Source organism: Trifolium pratense, linkage group LG4 (genome assembly GCF_020283565.1).
Source record: "Trifolium pratense cultivar HEN17-A07 linkage group LG4, ARS_RC_1.1, whole genome shotgun sequence".
Lineage (NCBI taxonomy): Eukaryota > Viridiplantae > Streptophyta > Magnoliopsida > Fabales > Fabaceae > Trifolium > Trifolium pratense.
Window position 1 is genome coordinate 55,893,185 of NC_060062.1, and position 18,779 is coordinate 55,911,963.

Genomic DNA, 18,779 nt, shown 5'->3' on the forward strand with positions numbered 1-18,779 from the left:
GCACCTCAAAGGCATGAAAAGGGCGATAACTAAAGAGGCAATCAGAGGTCTTCCTAAGCTCAAAATTGAGGAAGGGAGCATATGTGGAGAATGCCAAATAGGGAAGCAGACAAAGATGTCGCATCCAAAGTTGCAACATCTTACCACAACAAGGGTGTTAGAATTGCTGCACATAGACCTTATGTGGCCAATGCAAGTGGAGAGCCTTGGAGGAAAAAGGTACGCATTTGTCATGGTAGATGACTTTTCAAGGTTCACATGGATTGAATTTCTAAAAGACAAATCTGAAAGTTTTGATGCATTCAAAGAACTTTGCCTTCAACTTCAAAGAGAAAAGAACTCTGTTATTGTGAGAATACGGAGTGATCATGGTAAAGAGTTTGAAAATGCAAACTTCCTTGAATTTTGCATCTCTGAGGGAATCAAGCATGAATTCTCAGCTCCAATCACACCCCAGCAAAATGGTGTGGTTGAAAGGAAGAACAGAACAATTCAAGAGTCAGCTAGAGTAATGCTGCATGCAAAACATCTTCCATATCAATTTTGGGCTGAAGCTATGCATACTGCCTGTTACATTCACAATCGTGTCACTCTCAGAACTGGAACCTCCACTACACTATATGAACTGTGGAAAGGCAGAAAACCAACTGTCAAACACTTTCATGTGTTTGGAAGTAAATGTTATATTCTATCTGACAGAGAACATAGAAGAAAAATGGATCCTAAAAGTGAAGAAGGGTTGTTTCTTGGATACTCAACAAACATCATGGCCTATAGAGTTTACAACCTGAGAACCAAGGTAATTGTAGAATTTATTAATGTTGTGATAGATGATTTAACATCTGCAAGAACATCAGACAATGAAGAAGATGTTGCGACAACTTTACCAACATCTGATGAAGCTGTAGCAGAGGAAGAATCAGATTCAGATGATGAATCAAATGTTCCTACGCCTGGTCCTGTTAGCAAAGTACCTTCAATAAGAATACAGAAGAATCATCCCAAGGATCTCATCATTGGAAATCCTAACCAGGGAATTGCTACAAGAAGGTCAAATGAGGCTGTTACAAATTCATGTTTTGTCTCCAAAATTGAGCCTAAGAATTTAAAAGAAGCTCTTACATATGAGTTTTGGATAGAAGCCATGCAAGAGGAACTAACTCAATTCAGAAGAAGTGATGTGTGGGATCTTGTTCCTAGACCTAATTGTGTTAATGTCATTGGCACAAAATAGGTGTTCAAGAACAAATCAGATGAAAATGGTGTGGTTACAAGGAACAAGGCAAAATTAGTGGCTCAAGGGTATACTCAGGTGGAAGGACTTGACTTTGATGAAACATTTGCTCCAGTAGCAAGATTGGAATCTATTAGGCTACTTCTTGGTATAGCATGCATCTTTAAATTTAAGCTATATCAAATGGATGTCAAGAGTGCCTTTCTTAATGGGTACTTACATGAAGAAGTTTATGTGGAGCAGCTAAAAGGATTTGTAGATCCAGCCAACCCTGATCATGTGTACAAGCTAAAGAAAGCTCTATATGGGCTAAAACAAGCTCCTAGGGCATGGTATGAAAGACTGACAAATTTTCTTGTTAGTCAAGGGTACAGAAAAGGAGGTCATGACAAAACTTTGTTTTTTAAAAAGGAAGAGAAGCTGATGATTGCCCAAATTTATGTTGATGACATAGTATTTGGAGGAATGTCTGAAAAGATGGTGCAACATTTTGTCCAACAAATGCAGTCAGAGTTTGAAATGAGTTTGGTAGGTGAATTAACCTACTTCCTTGGTCTGCAAGTCAAACAGATGGAAGACACCATATTTGTTTCTCAAAGCAAGTATGCAAAGAATATGGTCAAGAAGTTTGGAATGGACACTGCAGCACACAAAAGAACTCCAGCTGCTACTCATTTGAAGCTAACCAAAGATGAGAAAGGCATTGATGTTGATCAAAGCCTATACAGAAGTATGATTGGCAGTCTCTTGTATCTCACAGCAAGTAGACCTGACATCACCTTTGTTGTTGGTGTGTGTGCAAGATATCAGGCCAAACCAAAAATGAGCCACCTTGTACAAGTCAAAAGAATTCTGAAGTATATTAATGGCACCAGTGACTATGGGATCCTATACTCACAGACAAAGAACTCTACCTTAGTAGGGTATTGTGATGCTGATTGGGCTGGAAGTGTTGATGATAGAAAGAGCACCTCAGGAGGTTGATTCTTTTTGGGTGACAATTTAATCTCATGGTTCAGCAAGAAGCAGAATTGTGTGTCTCTATCTACTGCAGAGGCTGAATACATAGTTGCAGGTAGCAGTTGTTCCCACCTGATGTGGATGAAACAAATGCTGAAAGAATATAATGTCGACCAAGATGTCATGACATTATATTGTGACAACTTGAGTGCAATCAACATATCAAAGAATCCAGTTCAACACTTAAGAACCAAACATATAGACATCAGGCATCATTTCATCAGAGACCTTGTAGAAGAAAATTGCGTGGAACTTAAGCATATTGGTACAAGTGAACAGCTAGCTGATATTTTTACAAAGGCGCTTGATGCAAATCAATTTGAATTCTTAAGGGGCAAATTGGGAATTTGCCTGCATGAAGAAGCATAGCAGTTACTGCAGTTATGGCGTGCAAAAGGAAACCGCTCTCTCTCCCATTCATTAATGCACGCTAATTTAGGGAAATCATTACAAACTTCCCTTAAATGTGTCATCACACGCAATCAATTCTTTTTCTTCCAAAAGTTAGTTTTTGCTCGAGAACCCTATTTTTCTACTTCTCTCTACAAACCTCACTTGTTCATCTTCTCAAATCTCAGAAACTACCATTCCAACATGTCTGAATCTTCACAAACCACTAAGTCTGCTCGTTCCACACGATCTAAGGAAAAGATTGAATCGTCTCAAATCATCAAGGATGCTATTCCCATTACAACTGTTCGTACCAGCAAACCCAAAGTTCAATCAAGTGTTGCTAAGAAGAAAGGGAAGGGAAAATCAGTTGAGAAGAAGAAACCTCAAAAAGTAAGTGAAGCTATTTCTCCCTCTGTGGCTGATAAATCTGGTAAAGGAAGTTCTAAAAAGAAACGAAGGGATTATAAGTCTAAAATCCCTTATACCATGTCTGAGTTAGTTTTTGGAGTTCAATCTTTTGTCAACACATCTGAGAAAACATCTGAGACAATTGAAGGGGAACCTCAAAACCCTAAATCTGTGTCTGAAGTTGTTGAAACTAAAGCCCCAATATCTGATAACCCTAATTTAACCGAAAATTTGGGATCTGCTGCTGAGAAGGAAGACAATACCACCTCTGAACCTGTTGAATCTGACATGCAAACAGATGATATTCCTATTGAGTCTGTTTCCAAGAATGCTGATAAGTCACCAACCGTTTCTGAGATGGTGGCTGAGAAGTCAACACATGTTGTTCCTGAAAAAGATGTTATGCCCAATGTTGAGACATCATTGAATCAACCTGAGGAGGTTGAAACTGCTGACAGGGAGACCATGAAGGAAGCTGCTGTTGAAAAAGATGTTGAGACAACTGTCACAGCATCTGAGTCTTCTGATGAAGGAACAGGAACTGCTCAAGAGGGTACTTCTGATGATGAAGATACTCAATCTGAGGAAAGCAACCAGTCTATGCCCACCAAGTGAAAAGGAGAAGGAAGCTGAGAAGTCTGTGGATGCTGAGAAAGAGAAAGTAGAAGATGTTGTTGATGTAGAAGCTTACGAGACCACCAAGGCTGTTGAAAGATCTACTGGTGGTATGACAAAAAGGCTGAGGAGCAGTTCAGGCAAGGTTGTGCCCACTGCAAGCAAGACTCCTGCACCAAGAGTGAAAACAAAAGGTGTTGGACCAGTCAAAGGATAGAGTAAAGTATTTTCTCCCACTAGCAAGAAGAAGGAGACATTGAAAAGGAAGAAATAATCATCAAGTGATTCAGATTATGATGTTGCTAAAGATGTTGCAAACATCTCATCTCCCAACCCCAAAACAAAAGCTGCAGCAAAGAAAGCGCCTCAAAACATTGATGAAGCTCCCTGTGACAACATCTCTTTCCATCGTTCTGCTTTTGCTCTGAGATGGGATTACATTTACCAGAGGAGATTAGCTGTAGAGAGGGAACTGACCAAAGATGCCCTGAAATGTCAAGACATCTTGGACTACATCAAGGAAGCTGGTCTGCTAAAGACAGTCTGTGACTTCAGTCCCTGTTATGAGCTGCTGGTGAAAGAATTTCTTCTCAACATTCCTGAGGAGTGTGACAACCCACTGAGCAAGGACTACCACAAAGTTTATGTGAGAGGTAAATGTATCAATTTTTATCCTGTTGTAATCAATAATTACCTAGGAAGGTCTGTAGAACCTAAACCTGAATTAGAGGTTGCAAATGATGTTGTAAGTTCTGAAATAACTGCTGGTAAGGTCAAAGTGTGGCCCAGGAAAAAGCTGATTCCCACTAGTAAGCTGAATGTGAAATATGCTATCCTCAATAGGATTGGGTCTACTAATTGGGTACCAACTAAGCATGCAACAAATGTTGCAACAAACCTGGGTAGGTTTATATATGCTGTAGGAACCAAGGTTGACTATGATTATGGTTCTTTTATCTTTGATCAAACCATTAAGCATATCAGATCCACTGCTGTGAAGATGCCTATAGCATTTCCATCTCTGTTATGTGGAATCATCTTGGATCAATATCCAGACATCAAGGTTGTGACTGACACTCCTAAGAAAAGGGAATCTGGTTTTACCTTTCACCACAAGCTGTTTGGTAATCATAATGTTGCTGATAATGTTGGGACATCTGCTGATGGAGATGCTATTATGACCAAAAAGGAGATTATTGTTGGTTTAAAGGTTCAATGTCAGGAGATTGATAAACAGCAGGCTGAGCTTGAGGAAAGGAAGAAAATGTTCCTGAAGATGATTGAAGGTCTGGAAGCTGATGAGGTGCCTGTCAAAGCTAGTGCAAATGTGGCTGCTGCAGGTGAACAACATAATGCTGATGAGGATGAAGAATATGATACTGCTACAGATGAGGATGATGACTCTCATAGCAGTGATGATGAATGATTATGTAATTTATTTTAATATTTTGCTGTATTTTGTTATTTGGTTTGTGGGTTTTGTGCCCTGGATTTTAGCACCTTCTGAGTGCATGGTTTGTAACTTTGTTTAAATTCTGCACTTTGGATTAAGGATTTAGTATATCTATTTGAATTATATTCCTTAATAATATCTTTGTTCCATCGGAACAATTAATTATTGCTATTTCAGGATACTTGGTATCTTTTTGTCAATAAATTTGTCAATAAATTTCTCAGGTGGGGGATAAATGACAAAAAGATATTGGAATAAACTAAATAAAATAAAACGAGAATAATAAAATGAGATTCCATATTATACTTTCCTATTTTTGGCACATTTTGTGGCTAAAAAGGGGGGAGTAGTACTTTGGTTTGTTTCTGCTACAATGTTGTTGTGTCTTTTGTTCTGACATGTTTAAGTAGCAGTCAGCAAGTACTCAGGGGGAGTGAAATTTTTTACCCTGAGTTGATGCACAAGCTGATGAATTCAGGGGGAGTTTGCTGCTAAATGGATGCTGCCCTGATTGGACGAACATGTGCTAGAAGTTGTGCTCCCATATGTCACAACATCTTTGATGACATATGACATGTGTTATGATTGATCATTTGCTCTGATACCACGATAAGATAAACATGTTAAAACATCTTTGCTAAACATGTTTTATTTCGCTCGAGGCTATTTGATGATAACTCCGCTGCTGCTGCCTCTGATGCATATATTTTTTACCATTGTGAAATGTTGTTTAAGATGCTCTAACATCCTTCTTTTGTGTGATCATGGTGACTTGAAGGATTGCATTTTTTATATCTCTCAAAGGTGATTAAATGGCCTGAAATTGTTTTAGCCAAAAATTGCCAAAGGGGGAGATTGTTTGTTGGATATTTGAATTGGCTTAATTTTGCTAAAACAAATATGCTAACACGATGTTGGAAAACATGTTACAACATCATATTTTGCTAAGGAAATCTCGCACATTTAATGAGAGCATCTGCTATATATGGAAATCCACTTAAGAGCACGCTTATTGAAGATTTGATCTGATCAGGAGTTTTAAGGATAAGATAGACTTAATGGAAATCTAATGGAACAACGGTATAATCACACCTATCCTCTAAAAGTCCCTTAACACTTTTGGAAAGTTTCTATACATTCTTGATGAAGATCAAAAGAGAATCAGATCACCTTTTATGACTCTCAAGGAGCGTCCTATTGATTCTTAAGCAAGAGGAGCGTGCTAGTTCATTATATATATGAAGACCAAGTTCAAGACTATGTATCTCATTGAAAATATTAGAAACACATATTGAGTCTTTGTTGAGTCTTTGATTGTATTTTGTTAAGTGTGATTCTTGCTTGTGGATTCTATAACACGAGTTAAGAACTGAGTTTATTATTGTAAGGTTACTCCTAAGCTTTGAAGTACGGAGTTTACCGTGTGTAATTCACTTGAAGCTTTTAAGCAAGAGTGAAGTAGTGTCTTGGTAAGTTGTTACCACATCATTTCCAACATTGTATAAACAACACAGGTTGTGTTGAGTGAGTGGAAGTGAGATGGGATCTCATGTCTAGGAGTTCCTAGGCAGAAGTTGCATGAGTAGTGTCGAGGTTATAAGACGTAAACCAGGGGTTTGCTGGAGGTCTTAGTGTAAGGCGTAAATCCTAGGGTTTGCTGGAGGTCTTAGTAACTAGAACTATTAGTGGATTTCCTTCCTGGATTGGTATCCCCCATAGTAGGCAGTTGGCTGAACTGGGTTAACAATTACTCGTGCAGTTTATTTGTTTTCTGTCAGTATTTTACATGTTATGTAAGATGTGCCAACAATAGAAACAACATTAATCATAAAGCTGTTGTTGGGACATCTTTGATAACATCATTCTAGTGATACCAGAATTTCAATTTAAAAATGAAAAATCGCAAAATTGTTTTCGTCCACAAATGAAGTTCTAAATATAAGAAAAAATCTACTTTTTAGATTCATAGAGAATCTAATGTGTCTGGTCTATATTATGGACCAAATACATTGAATTTCCGATGAATCTAAAAAGTAATTTTTCTCTTATATATAGAACCAGAGGAGTATAATTTATAAATCTCCAAATTATCGAGGTGCTCAAGCCTTCGTTTTTCCACTTTTATTTTTAGTACCATCGTTTTTGTTTTATATTTTTTTTGCTATGGGTCACTTTACTCATTTATTTTGCACTTTTTTACTTGTTATTATTGGTGCGGTGGTATATTTTAGTAAAAGTTATTAATTACAAAAATAAATTAATAATCAAATCAATATTTAAATAATAAATAATGTACATTTCTTTCTCTCTTTTTTGACAAAATTAATTTCTTTCTTTTTTTTAATACCGAAATAATGTACATTTCTACATATACATCAATTATCTTATTTTATATAAGAGTAAGTATGTCATTTACTAAATATATATCTTTCTTTCGTTTTAGAATATATTCACTTTCACTCAAACCAAACAATCACAAAATAGTAATTTGCCTAATATTTATAACAAGTTATTCATCATTTTAGTTCTTTTAATAAGTTTGATTTTTAGTTTATAAAAGTCTTCGACTTTAATCTTTTGCCTAAATTGCACTTTTGCCTTCTTATGTTTACAAACTTGCAATTTTGACTACCTAATTTTTATAAGGGTTAATAGGTCTTTACCCCCTGTAATATGAGTGAAATTTGCTTTACCCCCTGTAATATTTTTATAAGGCTAAAGTTTGGGGGACAAAAGTACTATTATAAAATTGACTTAATTGCATATTTGATCCCTTAAGTTTATTTTAGTTTTCAATTTTGTCTCTTACGTGTAAAAAGTTCGAATTGGTCCCTTATACTAATGTAATATATAAGTTCGTTATTCTCGTTAAAATTTTAGTTAATTTCATCTAACTTTTCGTTAAATTTTGGGTTCGTATTGTTTAAAACTTTCACGTGGCACCCTCTTAAGTTGTCCACATGTGAAAATCTGTTAACCACGTGGATGATTTAAGCTAAAATTTGACTAATGACTAACTTGAAACGTTTTAAACCTAAGGGACTAAATTAAAAACTAAAATAAACATAAGGCCGAAATGTTCAATTAAGCCTATAAAATTTAAAAATGAAAAATCGCAAGTTTGTAAAAGTTATGTGTCAAAAGTTTATAAAATTTAAAAATGAAAAATCGCAAGTTTGTAAAAGTTATGTGTCAAAAGTTTAATAAGATAATAATTAAATAAGATAATAATTAAAAAATGATGTAAATATAAGATAGATATTAAAGATGTGTTTATACATTTCGAAAAGATTACAATGAATCCTATTGCATCTACCAAAATATTGGTAATCCATAAATTGTCATGTCACTATGAAAACGGTTTGTGCTCATACTCATACACTGTGCATTTGATTCTTAATTGGACACTATAATTCAATATATAGTATAAAAGATTAATTAGTGTGTATAATTTAGTAAAAACTATTATTATTAGTTTGAGTAGGTGTATAATGAAAAGTCATAGGTATATAAATGTAGGCATGTGAAAAAGTGTATAGAGATGACAATGATGTAAGTAGAAGTGATGTGACATTATTGAGTGGTTTAATTGGATATAAGTGGCTGACGTGAATTAGGGTTAGATTAGTGGTTGTACAACTATCTAGGAATTATATATATATATATAGATGTTTATACATTTAAAAAACTTATTTATACATCACATTTGAAGTTACTTTGGTATCTTCTTCATTAACATTGATTAGCAATATCTTTAACTCATTCTTCAAAATAACTATGAAAATGACAACATATAATTGATCACGGAAAACAATCGATGTTGAAACATAAGTTTTTATTTATATTATAAATCTCATTGGAGGATTCTGAGTTGGATAAACTACTTCATTATCTCTTACCAAAAAACTACTGTATTATCGAATTTGACATTTATATTAATTTGAAACTTATTGGAGCAAAGATAAACCAACTTAACTCATACTCAAATATCGAATATGATAAAAATCATACAGGGCATAACAACCATTAGTAAATTTTATTTTATCTATTTTTTTTACTAACATTAGAAAGTAGTCCTGACAATCGATCAACTTCTTATATTTACAAAGATTGGACAAAAGATTATTAGCAAAAACATTAACTTTTTTGAAAAAAAAAACAATAAAATACACAAAATAATAAAATGAACAAAAAAAATTAAAATGAATAATAACCCAAAATAATAATAATAATAATAATAATAATAATAATAATAATAATAATAATAATTATTATTATTATTATTATTATTAGTAGTAGTACCCCACATTAAATGGATGTAAGTGGATGATGTGGCTAAATGAAAAGTTTTCATTGATTTGTGGATTAGGGTTTAGATAGGCAATTCCACAACTATCTAGGATTTATATCTTTGGTATCTTCTTCATTAACATTGATTAGCAATATCTTTAACTCATTCTTCAAAATAACTATGAAAATGACAACATATAATTGATCACGGAAAACAATCGATGTTGAAACATAAGTTTTTATTTATATTATAAATCTCATTGGAGGATTCTGAGTTGGATAAACTACTTCATTATCTCTTACCAAAAAACTACTGTATTATCGAATTTGACATTTATATTAATTTGAAACTTATTGGAGCAAAGATAAACCAACTTAACTCATACTCAAATATCGAATATGATAAAAATCATACAGGGCATAACAACCATTAGTAAATTTTATTTTATCTATTTTTTTTACTAACATTAGAAAGTAGTCCTGACAATCGATCAACTTCTTATATTTACAAAGATTGGACAAAAGATTATTAGCAAAAACATTAACTTTTTTGAAAAAAAAAACAATAAAATACACAAAATAATAAAATGAACAAAAAAAATTAAAATGAATAATAACCCAAAATAATAATAATAATAATAATAATAATAATAATAATAATAATAATAATTATTATTATTATTATTATTATTATTATTAGTAGTAGTACCCCACATTAAATGGATGTAAGTGGATGATGTGGCTAAATGAAAAGTTTTCATTGATTTGTGGATTAGGGTTTAGATAGGCAATTCCACAACTATCTAGGATTTATATATATATATATATATATATATATAGATAGATAGATAGATGTGGCTGGAGTAATGTGTTTTTTAGAGTTTTTGCACCCCTGGCTTATACGCGCGCAACTTGATATTCCAAATTTACCCCTCTCGCTATTTAGAAAGTTAGTGTGTAAATAGGAAAAATTGGGAAAAAAAGAGTTCGTTTTATAGATAACAAACTGCAAACTGCGTTCGCATTCTAGGATGCGAACCTTATAAAAAATAAAATAAAAATTTGTTCTCTTCACCCATCTCTCATCTCCGATGAAATAACTTTGAATGAAACATAGTTTGCAAGTTAAAGTGTGAACCATTCATTCACCTAATTTTCTATTTTCTATTTTCTGTCAAACTTATCAACTCTTGTAGCCTTGATACATGTCTATTGCAAGTATAAATGTAAACTTGGTTATATAGAATAAAGTAACAATTCAGTATAGATATATTTACGGTGTGTGTGATTGGTCGATAATGTCACAACCGCTCCAGTGGCAAATTAAAACTGAGTTCACACTCTAAATAACGAACTATGTTTCAGTTCGCACTCTACATAGCGAGTGACAATAATTTATACTCAAATCCAACGTCTCTGCCCCTAGATGAAAAAAATTATGAAAAAAAAAAAAAGAGTTTGCTTTCTAAAATGCGAACTCTTTTTTTTCATGATTTTTTTTGTCTAGGAGGCGCAGACGCTGAGTTTGAATTAAAAATATTGTCACTCGCTACTTAGAGTGTGAAAAGTGCTTGTATCCTAAAAAGCGAGGTTTCAGCGGGTGCGTAAAGAATTTCAGCTGGCGCGAAAAACAAATCTCATTTGTTTAACTCATTGTACATGTGTATCCAGCAAGCCCATGAATGGTGTAAATAAAGAAGAATATACGTGCTCAAGTGAACTTACAATAAATTTATCCGCTAAAAGATAGATTTTCAGATTTTTGTTATTTTTTGCCAAACAAAATCTTAATAAAAAGTGCTAGTTTCATTGTTTCATTAAGATAAAGTATTTTATGGTTTTTGTGTTCTTGTTTCATTGTTTGTATTAGGAATTCAAATTTTGTAAACCAATGCTTAATTGCAGGGGTGCATGATTCTTATTGGACACATGCATGTGATGTCGATGAAATGAACAAGATATTAGAAAATGTAAAGTATCTTCATTTAGACAACCTTAGAAAATGTAAAGTTTGTTGAACTCTATCAGGCTCCGATATTAGAAAATGTAAAGTATCTTCATTTAATATGCCGTCAAATTAGTTACATGAACATACCGCAGGGGATTCAGTATAAAAGATATGAGAAGAAATCTTGTCATTGAAAAGAAAGACTAAAGAGGGCTCAAAATTTGGCATTACAAATTGATTTGGAAGTTTGATTGGATCAGTTGCAAAGCAAGAAGGTTCAGAATATACAGCAGCCAATCTGTTTTTGTCCATGGTTGTTGCAACATGGACTATAATAAAAAGGGTTGAAGCATTGGTAATTATATAAGGTGTTTTCTCAGATGTGAACACTAAGCTCTTGTAAAGCAGCTAAAATTGGTTTTGCTTTTTGTATAAGTTGTTAGTAGTTGAGGTAGTAGTGATAGTTTAGAAAATAGTTAGATAGTGTAGAATGACTTTGATTGATAGTTGAAGGATAGTAACAAGTAGTGTGAAAGCTAATATTGAAGTATTCAGTAACATGGAACAAGAGCTAACACATTAGTAGTAGGAGGAGAGTAGTGGTAGCATGGTGAATAAGCCTTATTGTTATTGTCATTGCATCTCAAAGGCTTGAGTACAATTGTACATAGTTTACCTATTTATAGGTATGAGTGTATATTCTAGATACTACATTCTAGAATTTTCATGACATTTTCCTAATACATATATGGTATTGATTTATTCCTTGATCAACTTCTAAAGTGTTATAGTTCTAGAAAATTCTAGCATCTGCATCAATGCTAAGTTATTCTATAAACTACTAATGTACTCTAGAAATATCTAGAAATGTGCATCATATTTCAACATAAGTTGTATTTTATTTCATTCTTTTTGGTTTGTGGAGTGAAATGGAAGAATATGTAGCTTCTTTTTTTTTGTCATGGTTACCGTAATATTTATTTACACACTTTTTCCATTATTTGAAATAACATATATTTAATGTAAATAATACCAATAAAAAACCATTATTACCTGAAATTGTCAAACTGTGCTATCTTTTTTTGTTTCTACATTTTAGTGGTTTGGACTTTGGATAAAATATATTTGATGAATATTGTGTTTGACTTAGCCATTGATAAAAATATTACAGTTGCAGAAATGTTTAGGAGATGGTGGGGTGGGGGGTGCAAGGTGATGGGTGGAGGTGGCTTCGTTGTCTTTTTGCTTGGGAAGAAGAGTTGTTGATGAGGGATTTTGTTATTAGTTTTTATTTGGTAAAGATGTGCGATCCAACATTCAGGTTGTTTGGTTGGCTAGTTGTTGGAACATCCGGAAAGAAAGAAATAATAGATTATTTGCGCAAAATGAAGCAACAGTTTAGGTAGGTGATTCTTGACAAGATGAAAACTCTGTAGTGGTTGAAGTCTTGTAGAAGACTTTATTTTTTACTTGAATTTGTGATGGGTTATAACCCTTTGGTTTGTTTAGGTGTCCATCTAAATTTTTGAGGCGTTGGGTAGGCAAGTTTTATTTCTTGCACTTTGTTTAGATTTCATTGTTTTTATGTAGAAAATCAGTTTGGAATTCAGTTCTAACAGAAAACTGGTGCAAAATCAGTTAAATTAAATTGAATTAAACCAGTTTGAAATTGTGAACCGGTTCTGAACCGAATTAGAACTGGTTTAAGAAAATTGGACTGATTTGAGAAAATTAACAAGTTTTTATTAAAGTGGTTTTTAAGAACCAAAGGAAACTATTAATATGGTCCAATTCAGTTCAATTTATGAACAACGAACACGTAAATGTGTAACGGCGCAGTGGTTTTTGCACCTGTTCAGTGAAACTGAATGGTGGTGTGCTTGAATCACAGAACTAAGACAATTGAATGATGAAATAAGAAAACCAATAAAACTGAATGACTTATTAAACTGACTTTGCTCTCCAAAATGAATCCAATCCCATTCATAAATACTCTAAAAAAATAATATTTCATATATAAATGTCTATATATTTTTCCTTTCACAACTCTTCTGTATATCTCTCAAATGTTCTTCAAATCATCTCAAGAAACATGGTCTCATTCATTCACTTGTTCAATTTGATCTACCGAAACCTTGGACAATTTCAACACTCATTAAAACTGTTGCTGGATCTTCATAGGCCAAGAAAAGTGTTTGTTTCAATTTGATTTACTTTGGTGTTTTCTGAACAAAGCATCAGCATTACTGTATATAGCCACAACATTTGCGAAGACAGCAAGAACAATCATCACAATGGATAAAATTTTGTCCTTCTTAGTTGCAATGCTTTGTGGATCCCTGAAACATCAGAATTAAAGGTCAAAATGGAAAAAACCTCTACATTTTTTAGTTTCATCCTAGAGCTTAGATTCCCTAGACGAATAAACTAACCAGCAAGTCATGCATATTCATTCACTATAAATACTTGAATAAAAATGAACTAGATGAAATTTACAAAAAAGCAAGAAAACACACCTTAGAGCAATTGCAGCAGGGAAAATAAAACCAAGGCAAACAGTAGCAGTTGCTCCGGTGAATTGAAACACATCCCAAATGCTAGGTACAAAATTTGCAGCCACATAGAGCAAAAAGATGAGTCCAGTAGTGATCAACGAAAACCTGAACTTATCAAATTCCAATGATTTGGCTGAGGGAAAGAAAAGATCATCCAAATTGAAGCGGAGTGAAAAGAAGATAACAGGGAAAACAAGCATGAGGTGAAGGGCGTAGCTGATACGAACAATGTCGTTGAGCACATTGCTATAAGGGATGCCAAGATCAGTATCAAAGTTGGCCAGTACATCACCAAGAGTTGCTTCGCCAAATAGTAGAAATCCAAATAAAGCTGTAAGAATGTATATGCCAGAACATAGAACCAATGATGCGCATATAACTGGTTGTATTAGTGAAGAGTCTCCGAGTTCATTGTCTATTGTATGCACTGCAAAATACAATACTTTAGGGAAACTTATATATTCTTCAAGTACTTCAAATTTCTTAGTACTATTGTTTGATTTTGATAAATCAAATATTAGAATAGCGTTTTTGTGTGAATTGTATCTTTGCAGAAAGATTACTTTCGGTCAAAGCAAATAGATGTGACAACTCGCAACAAATTAATCATCCATATTGAACACAATTAACCATAAATATTGGATTAGTCAGTCTTATAGCCGGATACCAAGTTTTCAAAACAAAAAAAAAAGTAACCATAAATAAGGACGCCATTAACCATAACTTTCAAGTATATATATAATATAATTTAGAACTTTAATCAACTCATTAATCGTGGTTAGTGGATATCATTGTATATTGGAACACAATTTCAATGGTTAACTTAACGGATACCATGTATAGTTGAACACCTGGAAAATCTTGGTTAATGATGTTCAAAACCATAATTATTTACGTTCAATCGATGATTAATTTGTTGCGAGTTGTCACGTTATCTTATATTCATTAATCATCAACTGAACGTAATAAACATATGCTTGAACTGCATTAACCATCTTACCATCCAAATTGTTGTCGAAATTTGTTATCAAGAACACATTGAGATAACTTACCATTGTAATGACAAACAAATGCCGTGACAAGAACAGGAACTGCTGTGAATAGATTCCAAATAGATGTCATATCAGTAATATTAGGAAGCAATCTTGGACTCTCTATACTTCCATTGAACAATTTAACAAATGTGATTCCTGCAGTTATGACAAGAAAAACAATTGCCAAAGCCACTGCTAAACCAGAAGTATATCTTAATGAATCTGCAGGCACATAAATAATTGATTATTCACTTACTAAATGAGGTAAATCATGTAACATACTTGAATTTATTGTACTGTCAAATTGTACCTATTCTCTTAAAGAATCCTAATGGAGTAAATACAACAAGGGTTGTTACAAGAAGAACAAAAGTCCGCCCAGTCGACCAGTGTTCTCCGAACCATCCTTCAAGTACACCGAAATGATGACTTCCAGATGAAGTTGTTCCAGACAGTACATCACCTGAAAATCAAGTAGCCTAAAACATTCAGCTTAATCACTTTTCATGATAAGTGAAATCATAGAAAATCTCTATTGAAGTTTCTAAGCATAAATACTCATGCAAAAGCAAATTTGGATCCAATATGTATATTTGCGTATACATTTACTTGTATTTATCATATAAGGGCTTATGTATAAGTGTTTTCTACAACAAAAGAAAGATAGAATAAAATCAAACTGTTTTCATATAAGCCATAAGCTATTTTCATTAGCTTTCATGGAGAGCTTATGGAAATAAGTTAAAAACAGCTTATGAACATGGTATAAGCTGTTTCTATAAGGGTCCGTTTGGATTGACTTATTTTTGAGCTTATACAAAATAACTTTTGAAAATAAATAAACTTTTATGTATTATTCATAAGCTTGTCAATGTAGTCTATGAAAAAACAGCCTATGAAGACACAATTTTCTCTAGTGAGAACTAATCAATTAACATAAAAGCTTATTATTTGCATAAGTTATTTTTCATAAGCTCAAAAATAAGCTAATTCAGACGGACCTTAAATTCTCTCAAATAGTCTCACAAGTGTTTATACTAGTAGATAAGCTCAAATAAGTCAATCCAATCAAAAACATATATCATATTATATGTCAAAATAAAGTGATACACTAGATTATTTATTAAGTGATTAATTTCTATATAGTACACATACATTATATCAAATCACACCAAGTAATTTTTATCAAAAAAAAAAAAATCACACTAAGTAATTATATTTTCTAACACATCTCCAGGAGTATCTACATAGTGAAATATGATCAGATACATGTCTAAAATAGTTTTACATCGAATTCACATAAAAATTAAAACATGATAATATAAAAGTAGAATTAAGTTACCAATTATGATGCTGTAGACAACAAGAATACCAAAATTATTAACAAGAACAGAAATCTGAAAAACCAATCTTCCAACACTTCCAAAAGCACACCCCATAATATCACCATAAGATTGAGCCTTAGCAACTCTACTAAACCTCATAAGAATATCCAAAGAGGTGTGACTAAGCAAAGCAAAGAAAATTATTGAAGCAATACCAATTGTTAAACCCAAAACTTTCATGGCTGCAGGTAAAGCCATGATTCCAGCACCAATAATTGTTGTTGATAAATTGAATACTGAACCAGTAAATGATGCTGATGATGATCCATTATTGTTGTTACAAATGGATCTATCATCATCATTTTGTTGAATTTCAACTTCAATTTTCTCATCTTTTTTACTATTATGTAACAATGGACAATGTTGTTCTCTAACAATTTCATTTGTTGTTCTAGGATGATTGTTGTTGTGTATCCCCATGTTGATGCTATCTCAATGATTAATGCTTCTCTCTCTTACTTGTCATCATATGATATATATGAAAAAGTCTTACATCTAATGAAAGAAAAAATAATTAAATGGAAAATAATTTAATCACGTTGTTTAATTAGTTATTTTTTTTTTTTTATTTATGTGAGTATGTCTAAATATATTTGATTTTGGGTTATGTTTAAGTAGGTATTTCTCAGTATATATTCTATAAATTTAGATAAATTTTTAGTAACTTCTTAGTTTGGTTGGGTAGAGGTACTTTATACATATGATTTTTATTTTTATTTGAAATTTTAATTTATTTTAAAATAAATTAATATTAAATTATGATATGACATTAAATGATAAATACATACTCGATCAAACTCTGGAGAATAAGTTCACCATAAATTTTATTATTATTCAACTATGTTATATTATTTTTTATGTGTGGTATTATATTATTATTATAATTATAGTTAAATTACTATGCAAAAGTGGTCATTTTTTAAACTATTGAAACTGCTCCTCTTGTATTAAATTTCCTTCGATTAATAATAAGTTAATTTAGTGGTGAGATGTTTGAATTATATGCGTGAGATTGTAAGTTCGTTCCTTGTTGCCAACGTTATAAACAAAGAAAATTTAAAATATTCAAATGGTTACTAAATTTTATATGCTCCGTTTCTCATTTAAGTGACAACTTATGTTTTTTTTCTCTTTTTTGATGGTCTTTATGTTTTTTCTTAAACGGATTAAGAAGGATTATAAATAAATAAATATTATAATAATTTTACTAATTTGATAAATTTAAAGTGAAATTAATAAAAGTAATGTATATAGTACTAATTTAGCCATAACATTATGGTAGGATAATTAATAGTATGCCATACTTTATATAATTATGGTAGGATAGTATGCCATACTTCATATTTTCTTTGATAAGGTATGCCATACTTCGTATAAAATGACACTTCTTAATTATAGAATAATATTCATTAAAAAAATATATAGAATAATAAAGTCAGAAATTTGCATACAGAGTCATTTAACTTGGTTTGGATGCCACACGTAAGGTTTAGATCAACTTGCTCAACTTACTACTATATCCTTGAAATAATCTTCTTTTGTGTGTGCTACTTTTTGAGTAGTTATTGACAAAAATAACTTGGGAAACATTATAATATGCGTTTGAGATTTTTGACTTGAGTGTTATCTTTTATTTGTTTTTAGAGTATTTTTTTTATCAACCCTTAGTTTTTAGGAAAAAATATTCTAGTAATTTAGAATTCGGTCATGAGGTAATAAAATTTAATTAAAAAGTATTTTAAAAAAATGAATTTGAATTCTTCTAAATAATAATTCACTTTACAAAGAGCTCATTAATTATTTGATCTAATTTCTTTAAAAAAAAATTATGAATTGGACGGTAGTATAGTTTTTTTTTGTCGTATTTATCTTTGATATTGGAAAGCATTATGACTCGTAATTGTATTATATGGCACACCTTGTGCCTTAATTAGGTCATTTTCATATTATTATAGTCTTTTGTCTTTTCAAGAAAAAATATATTGATATTATATATACAATAAAATATTATTACAATTTACTTCTGATAATTACTATGGATATCACTATAAAATATTATTATTACAATTTTTTAGGACAAGAACTTAAATATTATTATTACAATTATCTCAGAATTAAATTAATCATTTGAAAACAAATTATAGTTCATAGTACTAATTTATTAGTAAGACTAAGACAGAACTTTGAACATTCAGAGATATTCCACTTTAAAATAAACTGTCCTTACTAGTAATGAAATTAATGGTTGGCCACAATTAACAATTCCTAGTGCAAGGCAGATTTTGGCCGGCATAAGAAAAACCATTTTGAAGAATAAAGTAACAATTAAGTTGCCAAATGCACCTGTAAATTTGATATATTTGTTTTGTACAAGTCCCTGTCAAATGTAAACATTGTGTAATTTTTTGCGTAAACTAGGAATCATCTGTGCGCAACTGCAGAGA

General features: G+C 32.1%; 1 protein-coding gene across 2 annotated transcripts; it reads right to left on the minus strand.

Moving 5' to 3' along the window:
- Positions 1–13,273: 13,273 nt before the first annotated feature.
- On the minus strand, positions 13,274–16,835 carry LOC123921230 (amino acid transporter AVT6A-like). Of its 2 annotated transcripts, XM_045973683.1 has the most exons (6): positions 16,293–16,808; positions 15,261–15,413; positions 14,969–15,172; positions 13,878–14,343; positions 13,589–13,700; positions 13,274–13,509 (listed from the first exon to the last, which is right to left on the minus strand). In XM_045973683.1, exons 1-6 carry the CDS (start codon positions 16,753–16,755, stop codon positions 13,507–13,509), a joined length of 1,401 nt encoding a protein of 466 aa, XP_045829639.1. In that variant the 5' UTR covers positions 16,756–16,808; the 3' UTR covers positions 13,274–13,506. The 2 variants fall into 2 exon arrangements, with proteins under 2 accessions (XP_045829639.1, XP_045829638.1); XM_045973682.1 differs by having other exon boundaries at positions 13,274–13,700; positions 16,293–16,835.
- Between the last annotated feature and the right edge of the window lie 1,944 nt (positions 16,836–18,779).

Coding starts and splice junctions, on each gene's coding strand:
- LOC123921230 (XM_045973682.1), bottom strand. CDS start 16,755: ATGGGGATACACAACAACAATCATCCTAGAACAACAAATGAAATTGTT. Junction 14,344..14,968: donor ATTTGTTTGTCATTACAATG/GTAAGTTATCTC, acceptor TGTATTTTGCAG/TGCATACAATAGACAATGAA. Junction 13,701..13,877: donor CCTGCTGCAATTGCTCTAAG/GTGTGTTTTCTT, acceptor CTGATGTTTCAG/GGATCCACAAAGCATTGCAA.